Source organism: Drosophila navojoa, chromosome 5 (genome assembly GCF_054131105.1).
Source record: "Drosophila navojoa isolate 15081-1374.11 chromosome 5, UAZ_NAV_1.0, whole genome shotgun sequence".
Taxonomy (NCBI): Eukaryota; Metazoa; Arthropoda; class Insecta; order Diptera; family Drosophilidae; genus Drosophila; species Drosophila navojoa.
In genome coordinates, this window is record NC_142893.1 from 5,464,153 (window position 1) to 5,490,179 (window position 26,027).

General features: G+C 36.7%; 1 protein-coding gene across 2 annotated transcripts; it reads right to left on the reverse strand.

The window, feature by feature from the left end:
• Positions 1-873: 873 nt before the first annotated feature.
• Positions 874-25,417, reverse strand: LOC108653169 (uncharacterized). Of its 2 annotated transcripts, XM_018103492.2 has the most exons (4): positions 25,283-25,417; positions 20,844-23,604; positions 3,823-5,712; positions 874-1,903 (listed from the first exon to the last, which is right to left on the reverse strand). In XM_018103492.2, exons 3-4 carry the CDS (start codon positions 5,704-5,706, stop codon positions 1,214-1,216), a joined length of 2,574 nt encoding a protein of 857 aa, XP_017958981.1. In that variant the 5' UTR covers positions 5,707-5,712; positions 20,844-23,604; positions 25,283-25,417; the 3' UTR covers positions 874-1,213. The 2 variants fall into 2 exon arrangements, with proteins under 2 accessions (XP_017958981.1, XP_017958980.1); XM_018103491.3 differs by lacking the exons at positions 20,844-23,604; positions 25,283-25,417 and adding an exon at positions 8,302-8,877.
• Positions 25,418-26,027: the final 610 nt, after the last annotated feature.

The following is a 26,027-nucleotide window of genomic DNA, read 5'->3' on the forward strand; positions in this document are numbered from 1 at the left end:
TTTATTTTGCGTTTCATATTATAGACATTTACTTTGTTTTTGTATTTAGGGTTATTTGTAACGCTACAAATCTTTGTATTTGGGTTCCTGTTTATTAATATATATATGTATAAGAATAATTCTTTTTGTAAATGTTTTGAGTTCAATATGCTTTCTTTGTTTTTTGGTATTTGTAAATTTATACTCATACCCATGTATATGTATAACATATGATATATATGTTAATACCTTCTCAAGACCCTGCACAACAACCAAAAGTCAAATCAAAAATCGCATACATATATGCGATCGATATAGACTCGGAGAGAAGCACACACTGAAACATTGGATTGATACAAATATAGTTTCTTCCATATATTTATATAGAGGGATATAGAGTTATTGTTAGCGTTATAAAATTTGTAACTTTATGTGGAAAGACAACATTTATAAAGTTCTTTTTTCTCTTTGAATTAAATTTGCATGATTCATATTTGATTTGATGCTTTAACAAACGTAGAACTCCTACCACTAATTAATGAGTGCAATAAATATATGCCAATAAAAAAGTTTACATGAATGTATTTTAAATAATTCCAATTATAATTTGGCTGAAAGCGGTTCAGTCCTATCGAGCATAATATTCGAAATATATATTTAAAAAAAAAATGGAAATGGGAAAGAATATTCATTTTTTAATATCAATGACGATAGATAGAAAATGAATGAGGTTCAAAGAGTTAGACGAATACAATACACATATACATCTATAGATATCAATTCCGTGCGGAAGAAGTCTGTATGATATATGTATATGTTTAGATCTATAATATATTTATAAGCCATATAGGATGTGATGTGAATCGTTTCTTTCAGAACCAAATTGCTTGCAGCTTGTTTTTTTGTAATGTTTATTTATTTTTAATTTTTTTTTTTTTTGTTTTGTTTTTGATGCATTAGCGTATAGATGTTTTTCAAAAACAATAAGGAATCAACAATATTCATAAAATGTATCATTATAGAATATATGATAAATGTAAATCTAAAACTACGTGTTTATCTTCCTTTTTTTGTTGTTTTTATCTTTTCTTTTTTGTTGATAATTATAATTAATTTGTATGCTATATATATATAATTTGAAATAATATTTTCTTTGTTGTGTATGAAATAAATAATTTGTATGACTCTGAGTGTGTGTGTGTGTGTCGGTCTGTGTGGGTGTATGCAGCGCCATCTAGTGTCCGATGTGCTTCTTGATCAGCGCCTGCAGCAGACGCACCTTCGCCTTCTTCTCCTTGTACTGCGCATAGGTCTCCGTTTCGAGACTCTTTCGGTCCGGCTTCAGCATTTTGCGTCCATTCTGCTCCTCGAATATGGACTCGTATTCCCTAATGGTCGCCTTCAGCACCATCTTCTCGTTGCGCACACGTTCCAGCTGCTCCCACAGCTGGTCCACGCTGAGCGCCGCGATATTCTCCGCCTGTGCCGAGTCTGTGGCGGTTGTTGTGGTTGTTGTTGTCGTTGTGGTCGACTCATCGGAGGAAGCATTCTGTGTTTGGTTATTTGGCGCCATGGAGTCGCTGGGTGAGTTCGTCGTCTCAGTACTGTTATTCGATGAATACTGCAGCGGTGTCGATGTTGCCTCAAAGACCATAGCCTCATGCTCCAATATCGTGGGCAACTCATTCACGCCGGCACCACCGCCGAATATAATGTGACGGGAGACCAGACGCTTCAGCTGCCTATAACGATCGTAGAGTGGGCGTGCCGCATCTCGCTCTTCCTTGGTTATGGGATGGCCATAGAGACTCTCGAAGTACAGCAGGCCATGCTGGACGGCGCTCTTCTCCTGCACCAGCTGATCCGAGGTCAGCTCCTCCAGCTGCTGTGGCCGATGATTCTGCGTACGTTTCTCGCTGAGATTCTGCAAAGGAATTGAGGCTATTATTAGCTAACTGCTCAAAGGGCACCATAAACTGCGTCGCATTTGTCAAAAACACATCCATCACAAATTTCAAGTGCAAATTGCATTTTTTCCTTAGCAAATTTACAAAATGTCAAATGGGGCTGCCCATTGCGTATAATGCCCCAAAGGCAACCAAGTGGAATCCACTTGACAGTGAAATTGTCGTCTTCGTAAACAAGTCAATTATTATAAATGGAATTTGTGAAAGCAAATGCGTAAAAATAGCCTAGGAAAATCGGGAAAAGTGACAAATGCAGCCTATATAGCCGCCTCTATATGCATGATATTATCTACCCCTACAATATGAGTGCAACCTATATCCTATATGTGTCTAACATCTATATATATGTATGTATATGATATTATTTACCCCTACAATATATCTACATGTTATTTATGCCAATTTTTCTTCCACTTTTCGCTGTCGCTTTGGCAGCCTTTCAAGTTTATTTCTTGTTTTTGTTGTGGATATTTAACATAGACAAGAGGCCTGTCTGCATATCTATGGCTACATATAATCGTGCTTATATAAGAAACAAAAACAACAGTTTCTCAAAACAAATTGTTAAGCAAAATATAAATATAATACATATACATATACATTCACCTAAGATCACATGTTGACATTTAGCCGCTTATGAACAAAAAATATGGCTATGGGAAAACAGTCTTAAGAACTTTTACTTTATATACGACACCCATTTGTCATCTGGGACATTAGAGAAATGACAATGTTTTGAAAAGGCTTTTATTCAATTTGAGGTCGTGAAATTGAAGCCTCACGTGAAAACAGCTTTACTTAAGGCCCTCAAATGCAAACAACTGATAAGAAACAGCTCTGAAATGAAAGTACTTTATATGTGTATATGTATATGACAGATATGCAATTACTTCTATATCTATTATACGTGTATATATCAAATGCATGTCTTTAGGTCTCTGTAAAATTATATTTGCTTGCTAAGCGTAACTATAGTCCAATCAAATTCTATTTTTAGTGCATATAACAAGAGCTTAGGGACTTATCTGTCTGCCTGGCTCAAAGAATGGACGTAATAGTGGAAGCCTTAGAACTGAACAGGGAACAGAGAATGATTTAACCTAGGTGTGCCCTAAAAGTAATGCTCTTATAGTGAGTAGCCGCATCTATCTTAGTAATATTTTACTGTTTATCGAGAATTAACGAGACTGCATTTTTTCCAGAGAATATAACTTTTTTCGGTTTATCGCGATTTTCTATTTAGCAGGATACAAATTATAAAGAGTCGACTTTATATAAACATATATATGGTATTTGGTTACATACATATACTCTAAAAATCATGTACATTTGTTTAATACTTTGTTCAATATAAATTCAATTCAATATAAATATATTAATTATTTTATATACATATTATTATTATTAGTAAGATCACAAAACTTTTCAAACTCTCCTCGCTTATATACTATATGCTATGTATACAATAATTTATTTGACAGATATTGCTTCTCTCTTCCCTCTCTCTTATTTCATTCCTTCTCTCTCAGTTCATTCCTTCCTAGCTAATTCTATCCCCCCTCTCTCTCTTATAACCCAATTTTCTTTAATTTCCCAAGTGTTTGTCACTTCAACTACTTCCAAATATTTCTCATTATGTTTTCAAACCGAACACATGCGCAAGAAACGTCTTGTTCTGCTCAGACACATCCGATTCTTCTCTATATATTTTTATTTTATTTTTTTTTTTTGCTAGCTTAGACAATGCCATTAAATGATGTTGACGTCAGTCGAGGCGTGTTGTAGTCCCCTTAAATATGTTTGTTGATTTGTCATTTTGGCATTTGCAAAGGAACCCCGCCCAACCCTTTCCCCCGCTCCCCTACCCTTCGCTTACCTGCTCGATTTCGCTGAGCGTATGCTTCATGCGCTCCAATTTCTTGGCTGCTTCCTGTCCGCTGGCTGCGTAGCCAGCGCCGCAGCTGCCGGCGCCTATTTTCATGCCCAGCGCTGAGATGGGATCAGTCTTTAGTTCGTGACGCTCCTTGCGCAGCTTGCTCAGCTCGGCGAGTGCATTCTTCATGTATTTGTCATTCAAACGTTCCGCTTGGGATGGCCGATAGCCCAGACGCTGCTCCAGCGAATCTTCCAGCTGCACCAGTTTCTTCTTGAGCGCTGTCACACGACGATTGATGGCCTTGACGCGCTCTTCGGGCGTCTGGAAAGCCATCATAGCGGGCACCACCTGCTGCATGACGTCGCGTGTGCGCATATTCTCCAGCGAGCTAAACGCGCGCACTGCATCCATGGGCTCCAGACAATCCATATCCTCGCCCAGCAGCTGCACGCTGGATGCCTGCTTGGGCAGCTGCTGTGGATAGGGCATCACCTTGGCCAGCTTGGCAGCGGCATCGATGTTGCCGCCGGCATGGTGTCTCGAGTGGGCATAGCGACGGCTCAGCACGGGCGCTGGCTCATCGCCGCGCTCCCAGGGCAGCGACTCCTGGGCGGAGGTCAGATTGAGTGACTGCTGTTGGCGCTGTGGTGGCTTGGCCTTGATGGGCGCAGGATTCGGGGTGGTGTCATCGCTGCCCGCCGAGCTGCAGGAGCTGCTCGTGGTGGGCGTGGGCGAGATGCTGGTGCTGCGCTTGTTCTGAAGTTGCTGCTGCTGCTGCAACTGTTGCTGATGAAAGTCAATTAGATTGTTGTCATTGTGATCAGCGATTGTTGCTGCGGTGCTCTGCTGTTGCTGCTGCAGCTGCTGTTGCTTCTTGCTGCTGATGAAGCCGCGACGCTCATACTTCAGCGCCGACAGATCGTACTTGTAGGCGCTCTGCTCGTCCCGCCTGGAGGGCAAATACTTGCCCACGGCGCTGGGCTTCTTGCTGACGCCGGACTTGCGTACCGGCGGCTGACGCGACTTGCAGAAGCGTTCGCTGCTGCGGCGACGCTCGTGCTCGCATTCGCTGTCATCGCTGGCATCGCGCAGCAACTGTTGCTGCTGCTGCTTGCCATTGCCATTGCCGTTGCCGTTGCGCACCGGCGAGTGGGGCTGAGAGCGCGCCGGGCTTGTCTCGAAGCGTGCGCGATCCTTGAGCGCCTCCGCGTTGATATTCAGTGGCACATTGGCCAAGGCCGCATTATTCTCCTGCTGCTCGCTGTTGTCCAGGGGCAAGTCGACTTTGGCGTCGCGCTCGAATTCCTGGCAATAGCTGGCAAAGCTGGCCGTGCGCTTGAACTCCTCGGAGGAGACACGGCGTATGACGTCACATGTGTGATTGGATGAGCGTTGGTTGTTGAGAGTGTTGGGTGTTGTTGCCGCTGTTGGTGTGCCTATTGTTGTTGTTGTTGTTGTTGTTGTCGATGCAGAGTTTGCTGTGATTGCTGGATCCGGTTCGGTCAGCAGCTCCTCGCTGTTGCTGCGCTGTAGCTTGCGATCCTGGCTGCTCGCCGAGCAGCTGTCCAGGCGCTCCTTGCGCTTACGTGACTTTTGCCATTCCAATGGATTTATGATTTCGGGTAGATAGGTGGAATTGAAGCGTGGCGTGGCTGTTGCCTCCGTATTCGAGTGCTGCACCACCACATCGCAGCTGTCCGATGTGACAATGGCAACGTCTATGGCTGTGCCAGTGCCAGCGCCTGTTCCCGGCGACGACGACGACGATGATGATGATGATGATGAGGATGAGCTGGCGCTTGACGACGACGAATTTGATGAGGAGGATGAACCAGTGAGACGACTCAGGTCGTCTTCGTTAAGGCCAGTTGTGGGATGGCGCATGCCGCACTGCAAAATATGCAATAAGAATTCAAATCCATTAGCATTTAATAAAATACTCGATTGTAAATTGAAAGATTGCTCATACGACGCGTATGGCGCTGTCTCGAGACACTCGCAATCACGAGCCAGTAATTAAAACAACATTTGCCAGCACATGACTCGCAGCAAAAGCCTTGGCTGATTGACTGACTGACTGACTGACTGATTGACTCAAGGCATACCATACTCAAGCAACGGTAAAAATTAGTTGTATTTGATTTTTCACAGAGTCTTTTGTGGAGACTTTGTAATGCAACTCAGGCTCTACTGGCTAATTAGAGGGGATATAGTGAATAATTGCTTGATTAACTTAGACACTGACTAAATCAAAAATATTGATATTGTAAGAGACCCATTTATACAGTATTCTGCTATCAACTGCTCGCTCATATATCTAAAATTATTGCATATTGATTGACTGTCTGATTGAATTGACAGACTGACTCAACGCACAGCTGCATGACTAAGAAATAGAATATTTAATTTGAGATAAATAATATAGATTAATATAATGAAATGACCAATTACTCGACTGCAAGACTGATTGAATGCCCAACCAAGAAGGCCATAAAAAATACATGCACAATAAATTGACATCATTCATTCACAATTATATATATATATATATATATCTATATATGTATCTGCCAGAATTCACACATAAAATTGATTAAAATTCAATTAGGAATAGAAATTTATTTTGAGCGCACAAAACCGCTTAATATATGGCTCGTTAAATAATTAAGCACAAAAAGTGTTAAATGTCAGGCGGGGCGACATTTATGCGCCCGCCCATTAAATGGGCTAATATAGCTCCCGTGAGTAATACGTCTTACTAGCTGCTAGTTGGCTTCGATATAGTTGCAATGTCATGCTTGGCGCTGAGCCTCAGTCATAAAGGCGCAAACAGTTACGATTCAACAGACTTCTCGTAATAGCCAGAATAGCTGTTCATGTTATGTAAGACTTTGCTGTTTTGTTGACATATGAGTAAGAGTCTGGATCGGAATATTTGTATAAAAGAAATTACTGACACACTAATGGAGTTCAAGTTAAGTCATAGAATAATAAAGTGTATTATTTATAATATAATCCAAAGCTCAGTCAGCGGCTAGAACTGAATGAATATTGAAAATGATTAATTGGTATATTAAATACAGTTCCCATTCGCTGAGTTAGGCTTAGAAGTTCATATAGGACTATATAGACCAAGAAGATGAAATAAGAGAATATTAAGAATATATATAAAACATATACAAATATATATAAAAATATATAAAAATTTCTATGCAGTATACAAATGGCAGAAATGGCAATTTAAATATATAAATTTATATTATATGAATGCAAATGATGCCTCTGTCAAGCCTACAAAGATATATATTTCAAATATATTTTGCATATAAAAATAAATAAATAAAAATTCAAAATTATAAATTGCTAATCCCTATAAATTCTCTATATTCCAGTCCTGATGCATATACGTAAAAAAAATATATATGTCTATATGTATATGTCTATGCAGCCATAAAGTGGTATAATTTTTTGTTTATAAAAAAAAATATATATGTATATTAATAAAATATATATTAATAAAATATATATTAAAATTAAGATAATTACTTATCTTCTACTTATCTATGAATATAATACATTTTTATATTACATATTATTATTCTTAAAGGAAGGTGAAGCAATATATAAAACTCGTAAATACGTTCCAGAGTGCCCGACAGACAAATCTCTTAAATTTTCTCTACAAGGCGAACCGAACACGCCAGGCAGTTAATGAAAAATATAAATATTTTTTACAAAGAATCGAGCAGTTATTAGCACAACATTTCACACTGATAATCAACAGTTGATGTCGATTAAAAATAGAACCTAATTGAACTGAAGTCTAAAAAGAGCTTTCGTAGAAATGTAAATGTGTGCTCTATAGAATAGTCGAGCTGCTATGAAAATTAGTATTATCAATAATGCTGATCGGGATTGTTAGTATGTATTACTTTGTTTAGTTGCTCGAATTTTCTTGATATGTAAACCTGTGTGTGTTGACTAATTGCTGAATGCCATGCAGAAAAATATTTTAGATAATCTCTGGAGTTTAAAATTACTCAAGGTTATCACTAAAAATTCAAACCGCTTTTAGAAAGTAGATAAAGTAGCTGTTCTAAATAAATGAAAACTAGATATAAGTATTGGTATATATTTAAATTATCAGCTATTTATGCGATTAATATGACGAAATCTTTAATAAATGCTAATAGTCCTTGAAGTATTTGATAACTAATCATTAACTCAACATTGGCATATCCCTATAAATACATCATATATCCTTGAAAATGCTAGCACCAATATTTTATTTCTTTTTTTCATCGCCTAACGTTATATAAGCAACAAATTAGCCAACCACGCTTTTGGGGCAACTACAACTTCCCCATAATTTTTTACAAATTGCTTAAGCAAATAAAAATGTGACAATTTAATGATAGGCCATATAATAACATTATTAGTAATAATAATAAAAATAAAATAATAATTTGATTTATTTACCAGAAAGTATGTAATAATTTTTGGCGTCATTGTAACTTTTAACTAAATATATCAGTCTATTGCTATTTCTATATATATATATATATATATATATATATATATATATATATATATATTTATTTATATATATATAAAAGTACTAATTTATATATCACAATTTTTTTTTGTATAAATTTATCACAAATTGGCAACGAAATTATAATAAAGAAATCGTTGCTGACTTCATATGAAAAATTGCCAGCAAATTTATTTCAATCGAAGGCAATTGAAAATTTGCCGACTTTCAAGGAATTAAAGTCAAGTTGAAGTTTAAGGTTTTGCTTGATTTATGTTTTAAGTTTGTTCAGTTTGTTTTTGGTTTTATTTGAATTGCATTTGAAAATTGTGTTTTATCACAATTTAAACGCAAATGCAAAATTTCACATGTTTTGTTAAAAAGTTTTGCTTGTTTTTTTTTTCTCCCTCTTCTATTTTGTTTTTCCGTAGCACTTGAAATTGTTTTTTCTTTTTTTTTTATATATATTTATTTTCGTTGTTTTCTCTGCGCGCGCCGAAATGCGATTAAATTCATTTCAACGTCGACCTCGCAAATTATATGCGAAAAATCTGGCGAGCACAGGCGAATGAGCGTTAGTTTGTGTGAGAGAGCGAGAAAAGCGTACAGGGAGGGAGAGAGAGAGAGAGAGAGAGAGAGAGAGCGCGCGCACTTCTGCGCACAAATCGATCATAGCGGAGACTGAGAGAGCAGTCAGCCAGGCAGGCAGGCAGAAAGAGAGAGAGAGAGAGAGAGAGAGAGAGAGAGAGAGAGAGTGCGATTGGGTTAGTGAGTGAGAGCGGAAGTACAAAGGTGCGAATATTTTCGATAGACTGCAGACTACAAGATTTTTGGCGGCTGACCTTATCAGCCAGCACAATCGGGCGTATGCTTGATAAATATATATATGTATATGTATATACATACATTTTGACTTAATTATTTATGAACTGTTTTGTTTTTTCTTTGAGTGGGGGGGATTTTTAAAAATAAATCACGCTAATTTGTCGGCTGTTTATGGACATGTTTATGAATTTATGCGCTTGTTGATGCCCAAAAAGCGAATAATACAGTATTAATAACAGCAGTAGCACATGCAAAATTTCAATTCAACTCAAATAAAGACATTTGATATGCAAGCAGCGCGCACAGCAACAGCGACTTCCTGAACAATAACAGTAAACTGTAAACATTTTTGTTTTCTTCCCATTTTTCAAGTGCAATGTCACAGCAAAAGGTCGCCAAAGCAACAATTGTCAGGTGAAGCCAAAAAAAACGAGCGCACAATTAGAGCTAATTAACGCTGGCCGCTGCAGAACTGTGTCAATCACCCTGCTTATGGGTTACGCACATACGCTCAATTAATTGTTATTGTTATTGTTGTTGTTGTTGTTGTTGCAACAGACAACATACTGAACGTGAGAGAGGCAGTGAGAACAATAATTTGAGAATCTCAACGAACGACAATTAAAGCCCACGCGCCGCTGACGTCAATGCAGCAGCTGAGCGAGAAAGAGTGCGAGGTGAGGGGGTGAGAGAGTGAAGGAGGGCCGTCTCTAGATACACACACAAAATGGGCGACGTGATCGCGAACACCACCAGTAACAACAACAACAGCAACAACAGCAACAACAATAAAATGCCAAAAGGACAAACCCCAAACTCAAGTCTCTATCAAATTGTGGCGCGTGCAAAGCCCCATGCCCACATTCGGAAGCCCCGCATTAATGCTTATCAATTTAATTGGACCAAACTTAAAGACACATCGAATTTGGCAGGGAATGAGGCATTTCTTTTGTCAAAGGAATTTACAAGCGCTGACAGCACAAAATTAATGTGCAGCAATACAAATGATTTCATAGATATTTGATAATATAAATATATACATATATATACACATGTATATCTGCCTATCATATTGCAATATCGAAAGCACGCGCAACGCTTAGTTCCACTTAATATCAAATAAAACAAATAATGAAATGGATTTTGTGGCCAGCTATCTTTTAATTAATATTTAAATAAACAGCTTTTATGTTTGCTTTAGGCTTAACTACAGCTATCTGGCAACGCTGGTTGAGCATGTGTGGCACATTAAGTTGGCTGCGCTTAGGGCCTGACAGGATATGATGAAATATGCGAGTTTAATAATAAAATTGTAGATTATTGCATTCTACGTGTGATATAAACTCCCAGCTAGATTTTAGTCTATTTTTATCTAATCTAGTCTGCTTTTTAAGTTCATGGAATTTAGCTTGGATTTAAGTAACACCAAATCTGTTATAAATTATTTATATACTATTTAAATGTTTCATAACCCAGTCACTTTGTCTATCTACTGCAAGTATCTTTATCTTTATTTATTTTGCTGCAGCTCTCTCCATTAGGCGTATCCCAGTATCTCGACTTTTCGACTTCAAAAACATTTTTTTTTCTACCATCCGTTTGACAATCTGTCTCTTTTTTATTAGCCCACTTATCTCTCCTTTCCTAATCTCTCTATCGATATGCTCTGTTAGCTGTCTATCAACAAATATCTTCATATACATATTTGTTCAACTGTTTGTCAATCTTCTGTCAACTTTTCTATTCATAAAAGAAATGCCAGATGAAGTCTGTCAGCAAATATCTACGTATTTCAGACATCTAATATATTCAATCTATAAGCAAATTTGTTCATTGTTTTCTATTTTTAATTATTATTTTTTGTTTTTTTTTTCCTATGGTATTTTTTAAAAATCTTTGTATTTGGCACATAGAGAAAATTGTATTTAATAAGTAAGTGAGTATATATGATTAAAGAATTTTTCAAATTTAAATTTCCTTGCTTGAAATGTAATAAGATCGAGCCAAGTAATGAGATAAGACGATACTAGATAATAAATAATAGTAAAGAAAAGAGTTGCTTCAAGCAAGAAAAGAATAGGAATTTACTTTTCAAGCTGGAATTCAGTATAAGAAAAGTAAAGTCTAACTCTAGATTACTAATCATCTGAGGGAGCATAAGCACACTAATGTAGTTCCCCAGTTCAGTATAGTATGACTGAAGATTACAATAGGATGAGTTATTATTCAAAGCACACTCATATATAAGTTCCCATTGCTTTTATAAACAGACTTAAAAAGATATTGATAGCTATAGTAACTAAATACCCTACTATTCTCTTATGTATATCTAAATAATATTATGCTATTATTGGCAAAAATTCTAAATATAGCATCCCATTATGTTCACATTTCTAAACATTGCCTTGATTTAGCTATAATTAACGGACCACGACATATTTATAGTCTTCTCGCGAATTTGTTTTTGTTACGTATTTCCGTATTACGTTTATCAATTGTTTATATTATTTGCAAAGAGAGCAGCAGAGAGAGAGAGAGAGAGAGAGAGAGAGAGAGAGAGAGAGAGAGAAATTGCTGATTTAACGACTGTTTATGCCCCCAAATGTGGCAGCTGGCTGCTCTATGAGTCACTCAACGCATAAAAACAAAACCAGACGCAGACAAAAGAAACTCAGACAAATATCTAGAATTGCAGACTCAGCCAAATGCAATTAGTTATTAACATAATTGATAAAGGCCAACGCATGAGTGTTGAAAAACCCAACTTTGCACTTAATTACGATAAAAACTAGTTGGAATGTTGCAGTGGGGCAACACCGATTGCATAATACTCGTTCAGGGTACAAAAACCATTGAAGTATCTTTGATAAACCTCTGATGTCACTTAACATTTTGATATGAAATCTCTAGCTCCCAAACTAGGGTAGGTATAGAGTCTTTCGATTTTCCACGCCACATATAAAGTTTGCTATATAGAGGAGTTCAACAGTCAATGATTGTAATATCTCTTGCACATTACGCAATGCCAATATACTCTTTTCAGTTCTTAGGCTACCCGCTGATAAGCTCCATAATAATAATTAATAAAAAAGTAAATGATAAACAGGTAGCTTCAACCCATTAAAGCAATCAATATGTGAATCGAAAATGTTTTTTTTTGCCACAAAAAAAAAATGAATTTCTGATAAGCGCAATGAGTCATAATCCATTTTTAAAATGACCTGACTGTGTGTTCTTGTTTATATTTAGGTAATAAACATATATATATATATATATATATATATATATATATACCTATAGTTATTTCAAGATATGGCCCACCTGCTTGCTTACAGTAAAATGTAATAGAGGAAAAGCTTATGCAACTAAAATTTCCACCTGCAGTAAAGCGTAGCAAAAGCACGAAGTAACAGCATTTAAATAAAATTCAGATTAGAATTCAATGTTATTGAACTATGACCGCATATTACATGTGTAACACGCCCACTCGAAGTAATCATGATGTGCAAAAGCAACAACAACAACAACAACAATTTCAATGTGCTTGGACACGCGCTTTAATCAAATTGTTTACCTCACAGCAGAAACGGGCACGAAAACAAAGTCATGAGCAAAGTAGGAAAGGAAAACAAACCTTCGCCTCAGTGCACAGCAACAGCCACAGCAACAGCATCACAGACACGCACACACACACACACACATACATGTATACATATATGGCACCCACTCACAGCATGCTGCTAAAATCGGTAACAAGCGGCGTATGCGCAATGTGCGCATTTTAACAAATCCATGTAAATTCAGCGTCACAATCAAACAAAATCAACTGAAATGAAATGGACAATGTGAGGAAGAAGAAAAAAAAAACTGTGAAAATATTTTTAAATTCTTTTTATGGGGCGCACGGCGTGCAAATATTGAAAAGTCAGTTGTTGATTTTTTTTATTCATTGTACATTGTTGATAAGATTCGCCGGGCTGGCTAGCCGTAATGGCGCAGACTGCCTAACGCCAGCGTAGACCGGCTCAAACCGGTGCCCAGGTAAAACAGCTGATTAAAGGTAATCGCAGCAGCTCTCTTTAGCAAACCAACAGATCATTGTGTGAGTGCGTGGGTGTCTTGGCTGCTGTTACTCTCATTATGTTATTGCAGCAATTGTATAAGCAATGAACTAGTTGAGAAATTACTTAGCTGTAAGTACATTGAGTAGTTGGAGGGGGATTTAAGGATGTCAAAGTTTTATTCCAGCAATTAATTGATGTTGCTTGAATACTTCAGCAATTCTTTGTGAATGGCTCTATGAGTAATTGTGAGTACTCTGAATATATTTAATAATATCTTGTATATAGTAAATAATATCTGTATATATTTAATAAATAATTTATGTATTCAATCTAACTATTCTATTAAGAAATGTGAGTACTTTGAATATATTTAATTAATTATTAATGTATTCAATCCTACTAATTGTGAGTATCCATATCAAAGTAAACATAAATAAGTAATGTATTCAATCTAACTATTGTATTCTAATTAATGTATTTGATCCAGCTGCTTCATTTGACAAGCCAAGAAATTCATATAAAAAAGTATTTATAAGTATTTCTATATCAATGTAAGTGCTTGAAGTAGTTGTAAAAGAATTTGAAGTATTCAAAGTATTTCTTTTTCATATTTTGCAATTAATTGATGTGAGAAAGCTCGGTAAGTTGACTTCTAACTTTTAATCTTTAGCTAGCTGCTTCAGTAACAGCCAAAGTATTCACACTAATATTCATACTATTACAGACAACTGCATAGCAACTGATTCATGGGATAAGCTTACAGAAACCAATTACGATTTTACTTAAAATATCTAAGAGTGAATCCATATCAAAGTAAACAATAGTGCTATGAGAAACATGTGGAAGTCTAGAAAGTATTAATGAATGAGTCTATGGAATAAATGAGTTTTGACTTACAAGAGTATACTACAACTCATTCAATAAAGAATTGATTTCAATTACTTACGAGCTCCGCCACCTAAAAGTAAGTACTTTGAGTATATGCACTCGTGCTTAAAGTATGAAAAATAATTCTTTCACTTTACAGAGCCAACTGATATAATCAACCATAGAAAGCTAAGTAAATATGTATTTTAAGCATGCGAAATGCTGCCTGTAAGTAAAATGAGTATATATCAAAGAATTTAAAGTTTTCCAACTATTTCTTGCAGCTGTTGAGACAACAATTGACGTGGCCATTTGATAATAACTAAGTCGTTCTTCTTATCGAAGTAAGTACTTGGTAGCAAGTGCTGGAAGTACTTTGAGTATATGCATACACATTCGAAATAATCAATATATTTGTTTGACTTTCAGCAAGAGCTGAGTGTAAATTCAATGTAATCAAGCTCATAAAGCTAAGTGCGTCTATTTAAGCAAATGCCTTGGAGTATTTGTGGCATTTAGTGAAAGTACTTTGAATATTTGCATGCGAGTATTTGGAAGTACTCGAAAACTTTCCGTACAGTCAGCTAATAAATTTCGTAATAAATAAATTATTATATAGCTCAATATTTTGTAGAGTTAAATAACCCTAATATACCCTAATATATATGCGAGTACTTCAGGTATTATATTTTACTTCTAATATTCTAATATTCCTGCTATGCGCCTAGACAAATAAATGTGTCAAATTAGAGAATGAGCTCATAAAAAAAACACTATTTATGACACACACATAAACATTTTAGAGTGCTTAGTCGAGTCTAAGCGTATTTAGAGCAAGCGATTAGGCGCCTTGAACACAAATCAAATTGCTAAACGTGTGGCGGAATGAGTAAATCTTATTGATTCATATCTCCGGTGGGTGTGTGCATGTGAGTGTGCTTTGAGTACTTGACTATTTCGAGAGTATATAAACTGCCTGCTCAAGCTTTTCAGTTCATTGGCAATGCCTAATTAATGTGACAAAGCGAACAAAATTCCTTTCCTTGTCAATGAATCGATCATATTTGGTTTGACTATATTTAGTCGCTATACTTTAGTACTTAAGGTATTTTTATATGCTATCTACCCTGACAGCGTGTAATTAATGTGCCAGACAGAAAAAAAAAAAAAAACAAACAATAATAATTAAACGCCCGGCCATACATCAGCTTGATAACATCTAAGAATTCGCGTCGATTTATATGGCTTTCTTTTCATGTCCAATGAAAGAGGCTGTCAATGCTAGATAGAGTCACATATTGATTGTATTTGCTCTCTCTCTCTCTCTCTCTCTATTTTCTATATTTATTGTGCGCTATTTTTGGTATAATTCCATTTAGGTTTTGTCTAATCAATGCCAAGGCTTCCCACAATTTAACAACTATCGACTAAACAAAATCATTTTATTTTATAAGTGATTCGATGGAAAACTTTCTTAAGGCCTTGCCACAGAAATGCGTTTCATGTGAAGCACGTGCGGCATGGATTGTGCAACGCAAGAGAGCAAGACAGAGAGAGAGAAAGAGAGCAAAACCAAGAAAGAGGGAGAGAGGCAGAGACAGAGAGCTTGAAACCGGCAAATAAGCAAACGAGTTACTGACGTCACGTTTTAAGGTGTGCGTGTGTGTGTGTGTGTATGTGTGTGCGTGTGTCGCCACAAAATGTCAGTGGAATAAAACCAAAAATCAGGCAAAACAAAAAAACAAATGCAAATGGGAAATACACAAATGTTTAATTATTAATGATTATGGGAGAGCAAATTAGACAAATTCGTGAACCCAGCAAATCAGAGATTAGCTTAATTAATTTGCATATACTCTATAAGAAGAAATTTTACTTTTAGAATAGCATATGAGTCTATATTAGTATAGGTCATAGTTGATGAGTGTTTGATTATTCGAGTCCCTAAGAGCTCTAACTGTGGCGTCTAGTTAACAAATTAAACTCAGAATTGATCTAATACAAACCTACATACATACGTATATATCCTACATATGCTATATTTTATTGCAATTCTACGGTACGAAAAAAATGATTCCTTTCAATGAATGTACATTCTTATAGACACGTTTCGGCTGCTCGAGAAATATTATGATTAATGATGAATACAAATGAATATGAGATTTGCGATTCATTCTGCGAATTAAACGATCAATTATGCGCCCTGGGATCAGAATTTTAAATAAAAGGCACGCTTATCAGAGCAAAGATTAAAAACAGTTCAACATAGGTCTCTTTATCTCTCTCTATTCGAAAAGTATAGCAAAATTTGGGTTTTCTCAAAGTTTTCACCATGAAAAAATAATGTCATATATAATCAAATGTTACCTTTAAACAAACAAAAAGAAAACACCTGCTTTAAATATGACATATAAACACAAATAAAATTTAAATAAAGCAAATAGAGAGATTCTTTATGAGCAGACAAAGGTTAAGCGAATACAAAGCCCATATAAAGCTCATAAATCAAAAAACACTTAAGAGCGGCGACAAAAGTGGAGAACAGAAGGAAGGAAAGCAATATTTAAATATGCAAAAATTGAATAAAATATGTAAATAAATCAGAGAATCAGAGAATGGGGCATAGGTAATGGCGATTGGGCATTGGCACAGCGGCAATCTGAAAACTGGAAGCTGGGAATTGAAATGGGGCAAAGTACGTGTTGGCGATTACGATTACGCCTACTCTATGCGATGGGGCTTTTGATTGGCGGCACGTGACGCAATCAGCGGTTGCATTTCATTGATGATTTCTTTTATTATTATTATTATTATTGTTTTTGTTGCTGCTGCCGCTGCTGCTGCTGCTGCTGCTGCTGCGGCTGCTGTGTTTCAATTAATATAGAAATTGTGTATTTTTACTCGCATTTCGTTAAAATCAATCAAGTTCAATTGAAGCAGCACACTGCAGACACTCGAGTATAAAATTTCTTTCTTTCCAGTTTCGTGAACTTTGCCAAGCATTGATCAAGCAAGTATATATGTACATATATATATACTCCATATATATATGACTGTATTTTGCCTTGATTTATGCGTCTCTCTGGTGAAGGCGAACAGGTTTTATTTTTTTTTTGTTCATTTGAAATTTTTTGCATACCACTTTTCTGCTTTAATTTTGCTTTGCCAAATGAGGTTTGATTTTTTGTCAACTGCTGCCACGTGCCGTAGACAGACTGGTACTAGCTCTCGGCTCCCACCTTTGATATAGTTGTTGTTTTCTTGTATTCTCTTTTTGTATATGCATGGTAAACAAATGTCACGAGATTTTTGAATGAGCTCATACTAAGTCTCAATGAGAACAGCAAGAATCTCTGTCTAACAAAAACGTAATATACATATGTATCAACGATGTTTATGAAAACATAAGAATTTTTGGCAGTAGGCTAGTAGATGCCCTATAGAAAAACTTGAGTATTAAAATAACGAAAATTGAATCCGATTAATCAGAACTGATTGGTAAGAATAGCTTCGCCAAACGACCAGAAAAAAGAGGGAAAGAGAGAGAAATAGCAATGAGAAAATTCATAACATAATATCCCGATAGAGACTCTCTTGTGAAATGCTTTCGTCATGAACTGAAATAAATTCTCGTTGAGAAAAAATAATTCTCTTAGCTTCTTCAAATCTCATGTAGCCCAAGAAAATAGTTTTTCATAAGAAATTGACACCCTCATATATACCCCACACACAAACCTAATTCCAGGGTATCTCGCCCATCATTTTGGCATTTTTTTTTTAAATTGCCGCTGTTTGCGTATATTAAAAAAAAAAAAAGGAAAAAACATTTCAAATTTCTTCACAGTACAATGCTAAAAATAAATCTTTAATGTTTTTTTTTTTTTTTTGTGTACTTTTCAAATCGGTTCAGAAATAAACGAACGTAAAAAAATATATACATATCTGCACAGTGTGAACTCTGTGTATTATCTAATTATAGACAAATTTACACATTTTGCTCGTGGCTTGATCGATGTGATTTGTTAATTGAAGCACAATAGCCGTGTGAATGCGGAGGCTAAAGAAAAAGCCAACGACACAAATTGTCTGCTGTTGAGAGGTAATTCATATTAAAATATGAATATATGTATGTGCATATATGTGAAGTATATATGTACATATGCAGATATTCATGCCTAAATGTATATTCTCATATACAGAAATGGTTTGCTACTTTCTGTACAGCATACTTTTCAATGTACAGCCTTTCTATGCGGTTCTCAAAGAAATTTAGGATGAAGTGTATGTAAATGAATGAATGGGAATGTATGAATACATGAGTGTATATATCAATGATGAATGTATGTATGAACATAGAAATGTATATATGTAGAACTCTGAATACATGTAGGAATGAATGTGTGAATATATGAATGTATGAACGTTAATAAATTCTGTATAGAATAATTTAAGGTATATGTATGTACATCTGTTTGTCTTACACCATATTGTTATAAAACAATTTCTTCCCTCTCTAAAGCACATTTCAGTAAAAGCAATGACAACAAAGCCTTTGTATGCGATTCTCATTAATACAACTAAGTTCCACAAATCAACAAGGCTTAATTAAATGAAAATATAAACAGATATCGCTATAAAAACCTTCACTTTATATATGTATATATTTTCCTAAATAAATATCCCATTCATTTGACCTCCCAAGGTAACGCCTATTGGAGCTCGGCTCATCTTCCATTTTGTTCATATTTTCGTAATTGACCAACGTCTTATTGACTTGTCTAATAAGCCATGTAATTATTTGGGTCAACAGCCGCAAATTATGGGGATTGCATGACGGCGACAACTGTGACGTGCAGATTGTTAGCACGTAAATAAATTATGCGAAACGAAGTGAAGAACAGGTAAGTATTCATGGGTGAGGGGTGTGGTGCCTAAAAGCACGCAACAGTTTGTTAAGCTCGCGCGACAACAGCGACAAGAGTGAGAACAGGTAGAGACAACAAGTAAATATTGGGACAGTCGCATTACCCAAATGGAAAATTTATAGCTCAACGGAAAAAAAGTATGTTAAAATGTGACAGAGGGAGAGAGAGAGAGAGACAGCCTTTAACTATATAGCTATATATGTATATATGTCACAGTAAATGCTCAGCTGTGCTTCTATTGGAGTACAGAAGACTAATGCAGAGTCTTACCATTGATGCGTCAACGGCAAACAAAGAACACTATATATATACATATATGTACATATATTGAAACAACAATAACAAATTAATCGATTCAATGGAAAAGTTATGGAAAAAACTCAGTTGGTAGCGCTTACGATACGAAAGATATGAAAGCCGCTTTGTTATAGACAAACAACGCTATCTATTACACTGAATGTTTATGTTCTGAACAAATTGGATATCAATCATGATTGACATAAACAGTGCAAAAACGAAAGAGAGAGAGGGATAGAGGGAGAGAGAGTTAGATTGAGTTAGTTAGCAAAGTCCAGCCACTGTGTTTATCAACAACTGCCAATAATCGGTTCCATGAAGTTCTATTTTGTGCCTGGCAACGCTCGGCTTACAAATGCAAAAGGTGTGAATTTCTTTATAACAATATATCAAAAATGAAATCCAACACGATTAGCAACAAACTGAACAAATGTGTGAAATGGATTATCAATAATTGTGACAGACGGACGTCAAGGCAATAAATTAAGTTAACAGCCGACCAGCCGAAATGATTGACAAACAGAGAGAGCGAGAAAGAGTCTAAGAAATATATAGAGAGTGGTAAATTCGCTCTTGATCTTTGAGTTTTAGCAAAGGCATAGAAATACAAGGTATAGCTAAATTTGGCTAAGTGCAAAGTATGAATAGAATCTTCATCTTTGAGACATTATAGAGACATTGTGAGCTAAACAAAAATGTATGAAACTATTTAGTAAAATAATGAATTTTGGTTAACTTTAAGCCTTAACTTTCTTTGGAAAACTAAAATTTGGCATTGGAATTGGCAAATAAACCACAAAGTTAAAATGATTGCCATTATGAACATGTTATAGAAAAAGTCTAAGTATTAGGAAATATGTTTAAGCATTAGAAAAATTCGTGTAAGATCGAGAAATAGTAAATTAGAAGAGAGGAAAAGTCATATAAGTCATATATTCGAGTCTATAAAGTTCGTCGACATTCAACTATGTATATAGCCACAGCTGTTCAAATCACATTTAACTTCAACAGTATATAATACTAATAATAATTACTATAAATAATCAGTAGAATTCCTTTGTGCTACAGACTTTATAAATGCATGGATAAATAAATAAAGCAAAAACATCGAATATACATCACATCAAAACTTAAAATTCCTTGAAAAAAATCGGCTCGTGCCAAATTAAAGTGAAATAATCTATGAAGCTAAATGATCTTTGATAAACCCAAGTGTTCCACTCTGACTCAGCATTATCAATTCTATTATTATAAAAAAAAAAACTTGGAACGCTCGACTATGAATAAAGATCAATGATTAGAGAACAGCTGTTTCTTATTTGTTTCAGTGTAGTTTTTCTTGATGGCCTACGTGCTTCTGCAAATGAAATTTTCGGAAAATTCCAGTGACAAGGGTGGAAAATTACCAAAAGACAACAAAGCGCTAAGACAATAGCCTAATTTCGATTGACACGCAAATACTTATTTATTATTTATTCATAAATAATTGAATATATTAATTATACTTACAACGCAAGCCTTAACGGACTTCCAAAGATTTCTCGCAAAGTCTTCAATTTTGCTGATTTTTCCACGTACTTTCGCCAGTTGCACGACGTTTTTGTTTAACACAAACCACGAATAATAACAATATTGATAATAATAATAATGATGATAACAATAATAATAATCGTAATAATGAGAATAAGAATATTAATAACTATATATCGAAAGCTCGCGCACACCGAGTAGCGTTACAAAGAAACAACAAAATAAATCTCCACTTGGACCTCTGTTCCTTGTTTGGGGGAAACGGAGGCAATTTTAGTCAAATAAGTTGTTGCAAAAAATAGTCACATCTCAGGCTTTAACACCCCGGCGATCACACACACACGTTGGCACACACATGCGAATCCGATGATCCTGGCTATTATTGCTTGACTGCTCGATTGATGGATTTTGATTGATCGATCGAATGATGACTAATATTGTAGACTTAAATTGTTAACTTTGGTATTTTAGCTTTGTTGATCTTAAGTAGAACTCCTGGTTGTTGTTTTCGTTATTGTTGTTGTTGCTTGGTCCAAGGCTCGCTCTTTAGCTGTCACGCTCTCTCTCGCTTTCGCTCGCTCACTCTCTCTCTCTCGCTCGGTCTATCAATCTATCTGTTATACAGACATTGGGGACTCTCAGTACAGCATCAGTTTAATTTTTTTCTTAACCTTATACTGACGATTGCGCTGATCTATGACAAACTCATATCGCGATCTCTGCACATTTTCGCTATCTAAATTAAAACAGCTCAAACCGAGTAGGCGTAGAACTCCTAGCGAATACGTTGTGACTGAATTATAAGGCCCGCTCGGATGCAAATTAATTAGGCCGCCTCTGCTGCAAGCTGTTGCAACTGTTGCGGTTGTTCAAGCGTTGAGCGCTTTAGAATTAATTAAATCGATTTAACACTCGAATGCGATCACTTTCCACTTAATCCAGTGAACAGGCTCCTCGCACTGCAACGTTCGGCACGTGAATGAGCTCAGCCGGCACACCTGACGCCCTTTTTGTATGGTCGCGCAGCGCCTTATATTCGTATTCGTGTCCTGCGATCGGCCTTTCCAGTGACTTGGCGCTCAGTCTGTCGGTCTCTCTCTCTTTCTCTCTTCCTCTGTCGCCTTCTACTGCTCTCTTGCTGCAGCCGTTGTGGTTGCAGCAGTTGTTGCTCGTACGTTCGCTCGCTCGCTCTCACACTCGCACGCTGTTGCTCTCCCTCTTCCACTATTCCACTAGCGCGCGTTTGTGTGTGTGTGTTTGTGCCTGTGGGCTAACTACGGCTGCTTTAGGAAGTGTGTTGAGACGAGCCGATATCTAAGCATGTGTCGCTGTGATTTTCGACTGCAGCAGCTGCTTGGGCCGCTCTCTGGAAGTGCTGTGCTACTTTTTCGCCTTCTTCCAGCAACAAAAAGGTTTGCCACTTGCACTAGGTTTGCGGACGCCGTTATAATTTGTGCTTTTGCTAGTTTGGCTTTGGTTGCGGTGGCTCTTATTGTTGTTGTTGTTGCTGCCTTTGTTGTTGCTTTATGCGCTTGGGCAATTATGTACAACGTGGCTCAATTGGATTTGGGCAAAAAGCGTTAGCTTGTTAGCCTCTCTCTCTCTCGCTCTCACTCGTTCGCTTGCACAGCTTTTGCTTTTATACCGTTTTAGCCGTGGCTGTCACCGTCGTCGAGGTCATCGACGCGCGTTTGCTGTTCACAAAAATCGATATTTTACACTCGCACTTAAAAGTTTGCCGTTTGTTTATTTATTGCGCACGTTTATTTATAAAATGCTTGTTTATTTGCTGTGTAAGTTGGACGCTTAAGCTTCACCACGGTTAGCAATGCCAATTTCCACACAGGCAAAACAATTTTTTTCTTATTGTTTTTTTGGGCTTTCAATGACCGACTGCCGTTTCGTTGGGGAGGCGGCGAATGCTCAAATGCTGCTCTGCCTGCGCCCGCTGCTAATGCTACTCAAGCGAATGAGCAACCAAAAGCAAAGAAAGAAAAACAGAGCAAACTTTAACACAGAGAGCACACACTAAAGAAAACTTTCCGCTCGTTTGGACGCACGTTGTGTCACGCGAGAGACTCAATTTCTATCTGGATGGCAGCGGCACAGCGCCAACAGAGCCAAGCACGCGACTTTGGAGCACTCAACGAAATTTGTTGACGTATATTTGTATGGGTGTGTGTGTGTTCGTTTGTCTTCGTGCGTATATTTTCGACCAGCCGCCAGTATGCGCCCTCTCAGTGCAATACCAACTGTGCTTGCTCTCTCTCTCACTCGCTCTGCCTCTCTTTATATATGTATGCGCAAACTCTTTGTTGAAATTTCCTCCGGCCGCTGTAAAGCCGCTTTAATAATAGTTTACCGTTTCTGTTGAAATTTATTTAATTAATTGCTCAACTGATTTATTGCTTAGTTTGGCTAAATATTTGCTTATATTGTTCACTTCTGGTTGCAATCGCTACGTCAACGCACAAATGGGCGTGTAAACAAAGGCAAAGTGCGCTCGCGCGCTCTCTTTTCGTTGCTCTCTTTCGTTTTTACAGTTGACAATTCGGCTGAAGAGTCAAAGAGTTGACTGTGCTTTTACTTTTGCTTTTGGGCTGTCGTTTTATAAATATGTATATTTATGCGCTCTTTATGTTGCGGTTTTTTTCCTGTATATTTTACTGATTATGCTTTTTCATGCGTTTATTTGTGTTAATTGCATCCATGTTGACAATTCGCTTGTTCATATCCATAGCTGCAAGGGAGAGAGAGAAAGAAATTGCATCATGAGTAATTTTTTTGAGTGTAAGAAAGGGTGGACAGGAGAGCGAGGGAGTGAGCTATGATTATGACAACAAATATGAGTAAGCATATACAAATTAATTATGACTTAAAATGGGCATACTCTTTCAAAAATAACTCTTAGCTCTCAACTCTCATTGCAAGTCCAATAAGATTCTTATTTAAATTGCACACAGGACTGCAGCTGATTTCGTTTGTCAACTTCTCATTTAATCATGCACACAGCCAGAATGTTCTAGAATTCTACAGCGCCGTAAACGAATGCAAGCGCACACACTCATACACATATTCATACATAGATGAATGGAAAATAGAAAATGAGCTTGAAAATTGATCGACCGACGCCCTCCAATAAGACCAATAGAAAATCAAATTGCACATCTGTGATTTGTATACGCAAGTTTACCAATTGAATAACCAGTTGTTTCCAGACAATGCTATATAAACATATAGAGTGCATATGGAATTTTTTTTTATTTACATATTTACATAAGTGCACATTCGGTCAATTGATAAACAGTCTTACATCATGCAAGAAATTGCCAAGACTTTGAAATGCAGAAATTGCGACTTAGAAATCCGGCAGATGTCATGCCAATTTTTTCACGTGTGAAAATGGGAACTGCTCAAATATGGGTGTGCATAGATATGAATGTATCCATATACATATGTACATACATCCATGTGTATATGTAAATATGATCTCATTAGGCATTAACCTTGACAATAGCTTTTCAAAATTTGGCAACAATTTTTTGGCTGTGATAAAGTGCCCTCATAATAGACCGGAGATACCCTAAATATTTTTAAGGGACAAATAATTATAAAGTAAATAAAAATATACATTTAAGTTTGGATTAGCAAAGAAAAAAAAAAGAAATATAAAAATATATTTTTTAATTATAGAACACTAATCAATTGATCTAAAAAAAATATAAATAATAATGTGTAATTTTTTTTAATTTATTTATTTTTTTTTTAATTTAAATGGAACAATGAAAGAAATAGTTATATATGTGTAAGCTCTTCAAGGCAATCAAGCAGTAATGATACGCCCTATGCAAACAGGATAAACAGGGTATATGGAGACTAATTGGAATGTTACCGACAGATGCGCTTTAATATTTGCTTGAATTGGCTATTCGCGTGTCAACAAGGCGAAATGTTCCACAAATAAATTAGGCTAATGAAAAAAAATCAAAACAAAATAAAGATGAATATCTTTAGTAGACAGTATACATACATATATGTATATGTATGTAAGCATGTACATATATATATCGGCTTTATATATACTCATATAATAAAAGTCTTTGACTCTGCCGCAGACAGGCCGAAAATAATTTGTTTGGCTGTCAGAATTTTAATGGCGCTCGACCTAAGTGAAAAAAGAAAAACAACAGCAAAAAAATCATAAAAAAAACATAAATAATAAACGAATGTAAAACAAATTAAATGATATATTTATATAGAAAGTGAATGAGCGGAAGTGGCGCCAAGCGTAGCAGACACACACACACACACCTGTGAAGCAATTTAAAAAAAAAAAACATATAAAAAATGCAAATTCAGAAAAACATAAATTTGGCTATTAGATTCATTGGCTCATTAGACGAATGGCCGAATTTTACCTAATTTCTTGAAAAGTTGATTTTCCCACAGCTCAATTTCAAACGCGTCCACAATACGAACCACACGGCACGAGGAACCAACATCAACTGAGCATCGAGCACCAGAGCGCCAGAGCGAGCCCCAACGCAGCTCCTAAAGTGGCGCACGTGCCACAGCTGGCGTGCGACGTGCGAGACACTAGTAGAATGAGATAGAGAGAGGGAGAGACAGAGAGAGAGTGGGAGGTGGGTGGCTGTGGAGAGAGAGTGAAACGCAATGGAGCGTCATATTGTGGGCAAACTGAATGAAGTTCGCTTGTAGGACGAGGGGCGACAGGTGGAAGGAGCTGAGGCTAATGTGGGAGCAGGAGTGTTGCACTTGCAACAAGAATAGATGGGCCAGCTGGAGCTGCAGCAGGAGTGGGAGCAGGAGCTACAACTACAGGAATCAGGCGTCAGCTGAATGAAGGCCAACTGCAAGGACAACAACAACAGCTCAGCCATGAACAGCAGCTGAACATAAGCTGAAACTTAAGCTGAAACTTAAGCGGAACTTCAGTTGGAGCATAAGCTGATACTTGAGCGAAATCCAGAGAAAGAGGCTGGAGATGCTGGAGGTAAATCAGAAGCAGCAGCAGGAGTAGCAAGGGCAGGAGGAGTAGCAGCAGTAGTAGTTGTTAAAGCAGGAGCTAATGCTAAAGCAGTAAATCTAGCTGACCAGCAGCTAAAGTAGAATCAGAGAGCAAAACAGAAATGGGAAAAGGAA

Bases quoted from the DNA above. Each gene is read 5' to 3' on its own strand.
- LOC108653169 (XM_018103491.3), bottom strand. From the start codon at position 8,331: ATGACGCCAAAAATTATTACATACTTTCTG. The intron at 5,713-8,301 runs GTAAATAAATCA...CATATTTTGCAG, and splicing joins AAATTATTACATACTTTCTG to TGCGGCATGCGCCATCCCAC. The intron at 1,904-3,822 runs GTAAGCGAAGGG...ATTCCTTTGCAG, and splicing joins CGCTCAGCGAAATCGAGCAG to AATCTCAGCGAGAAACGTAC.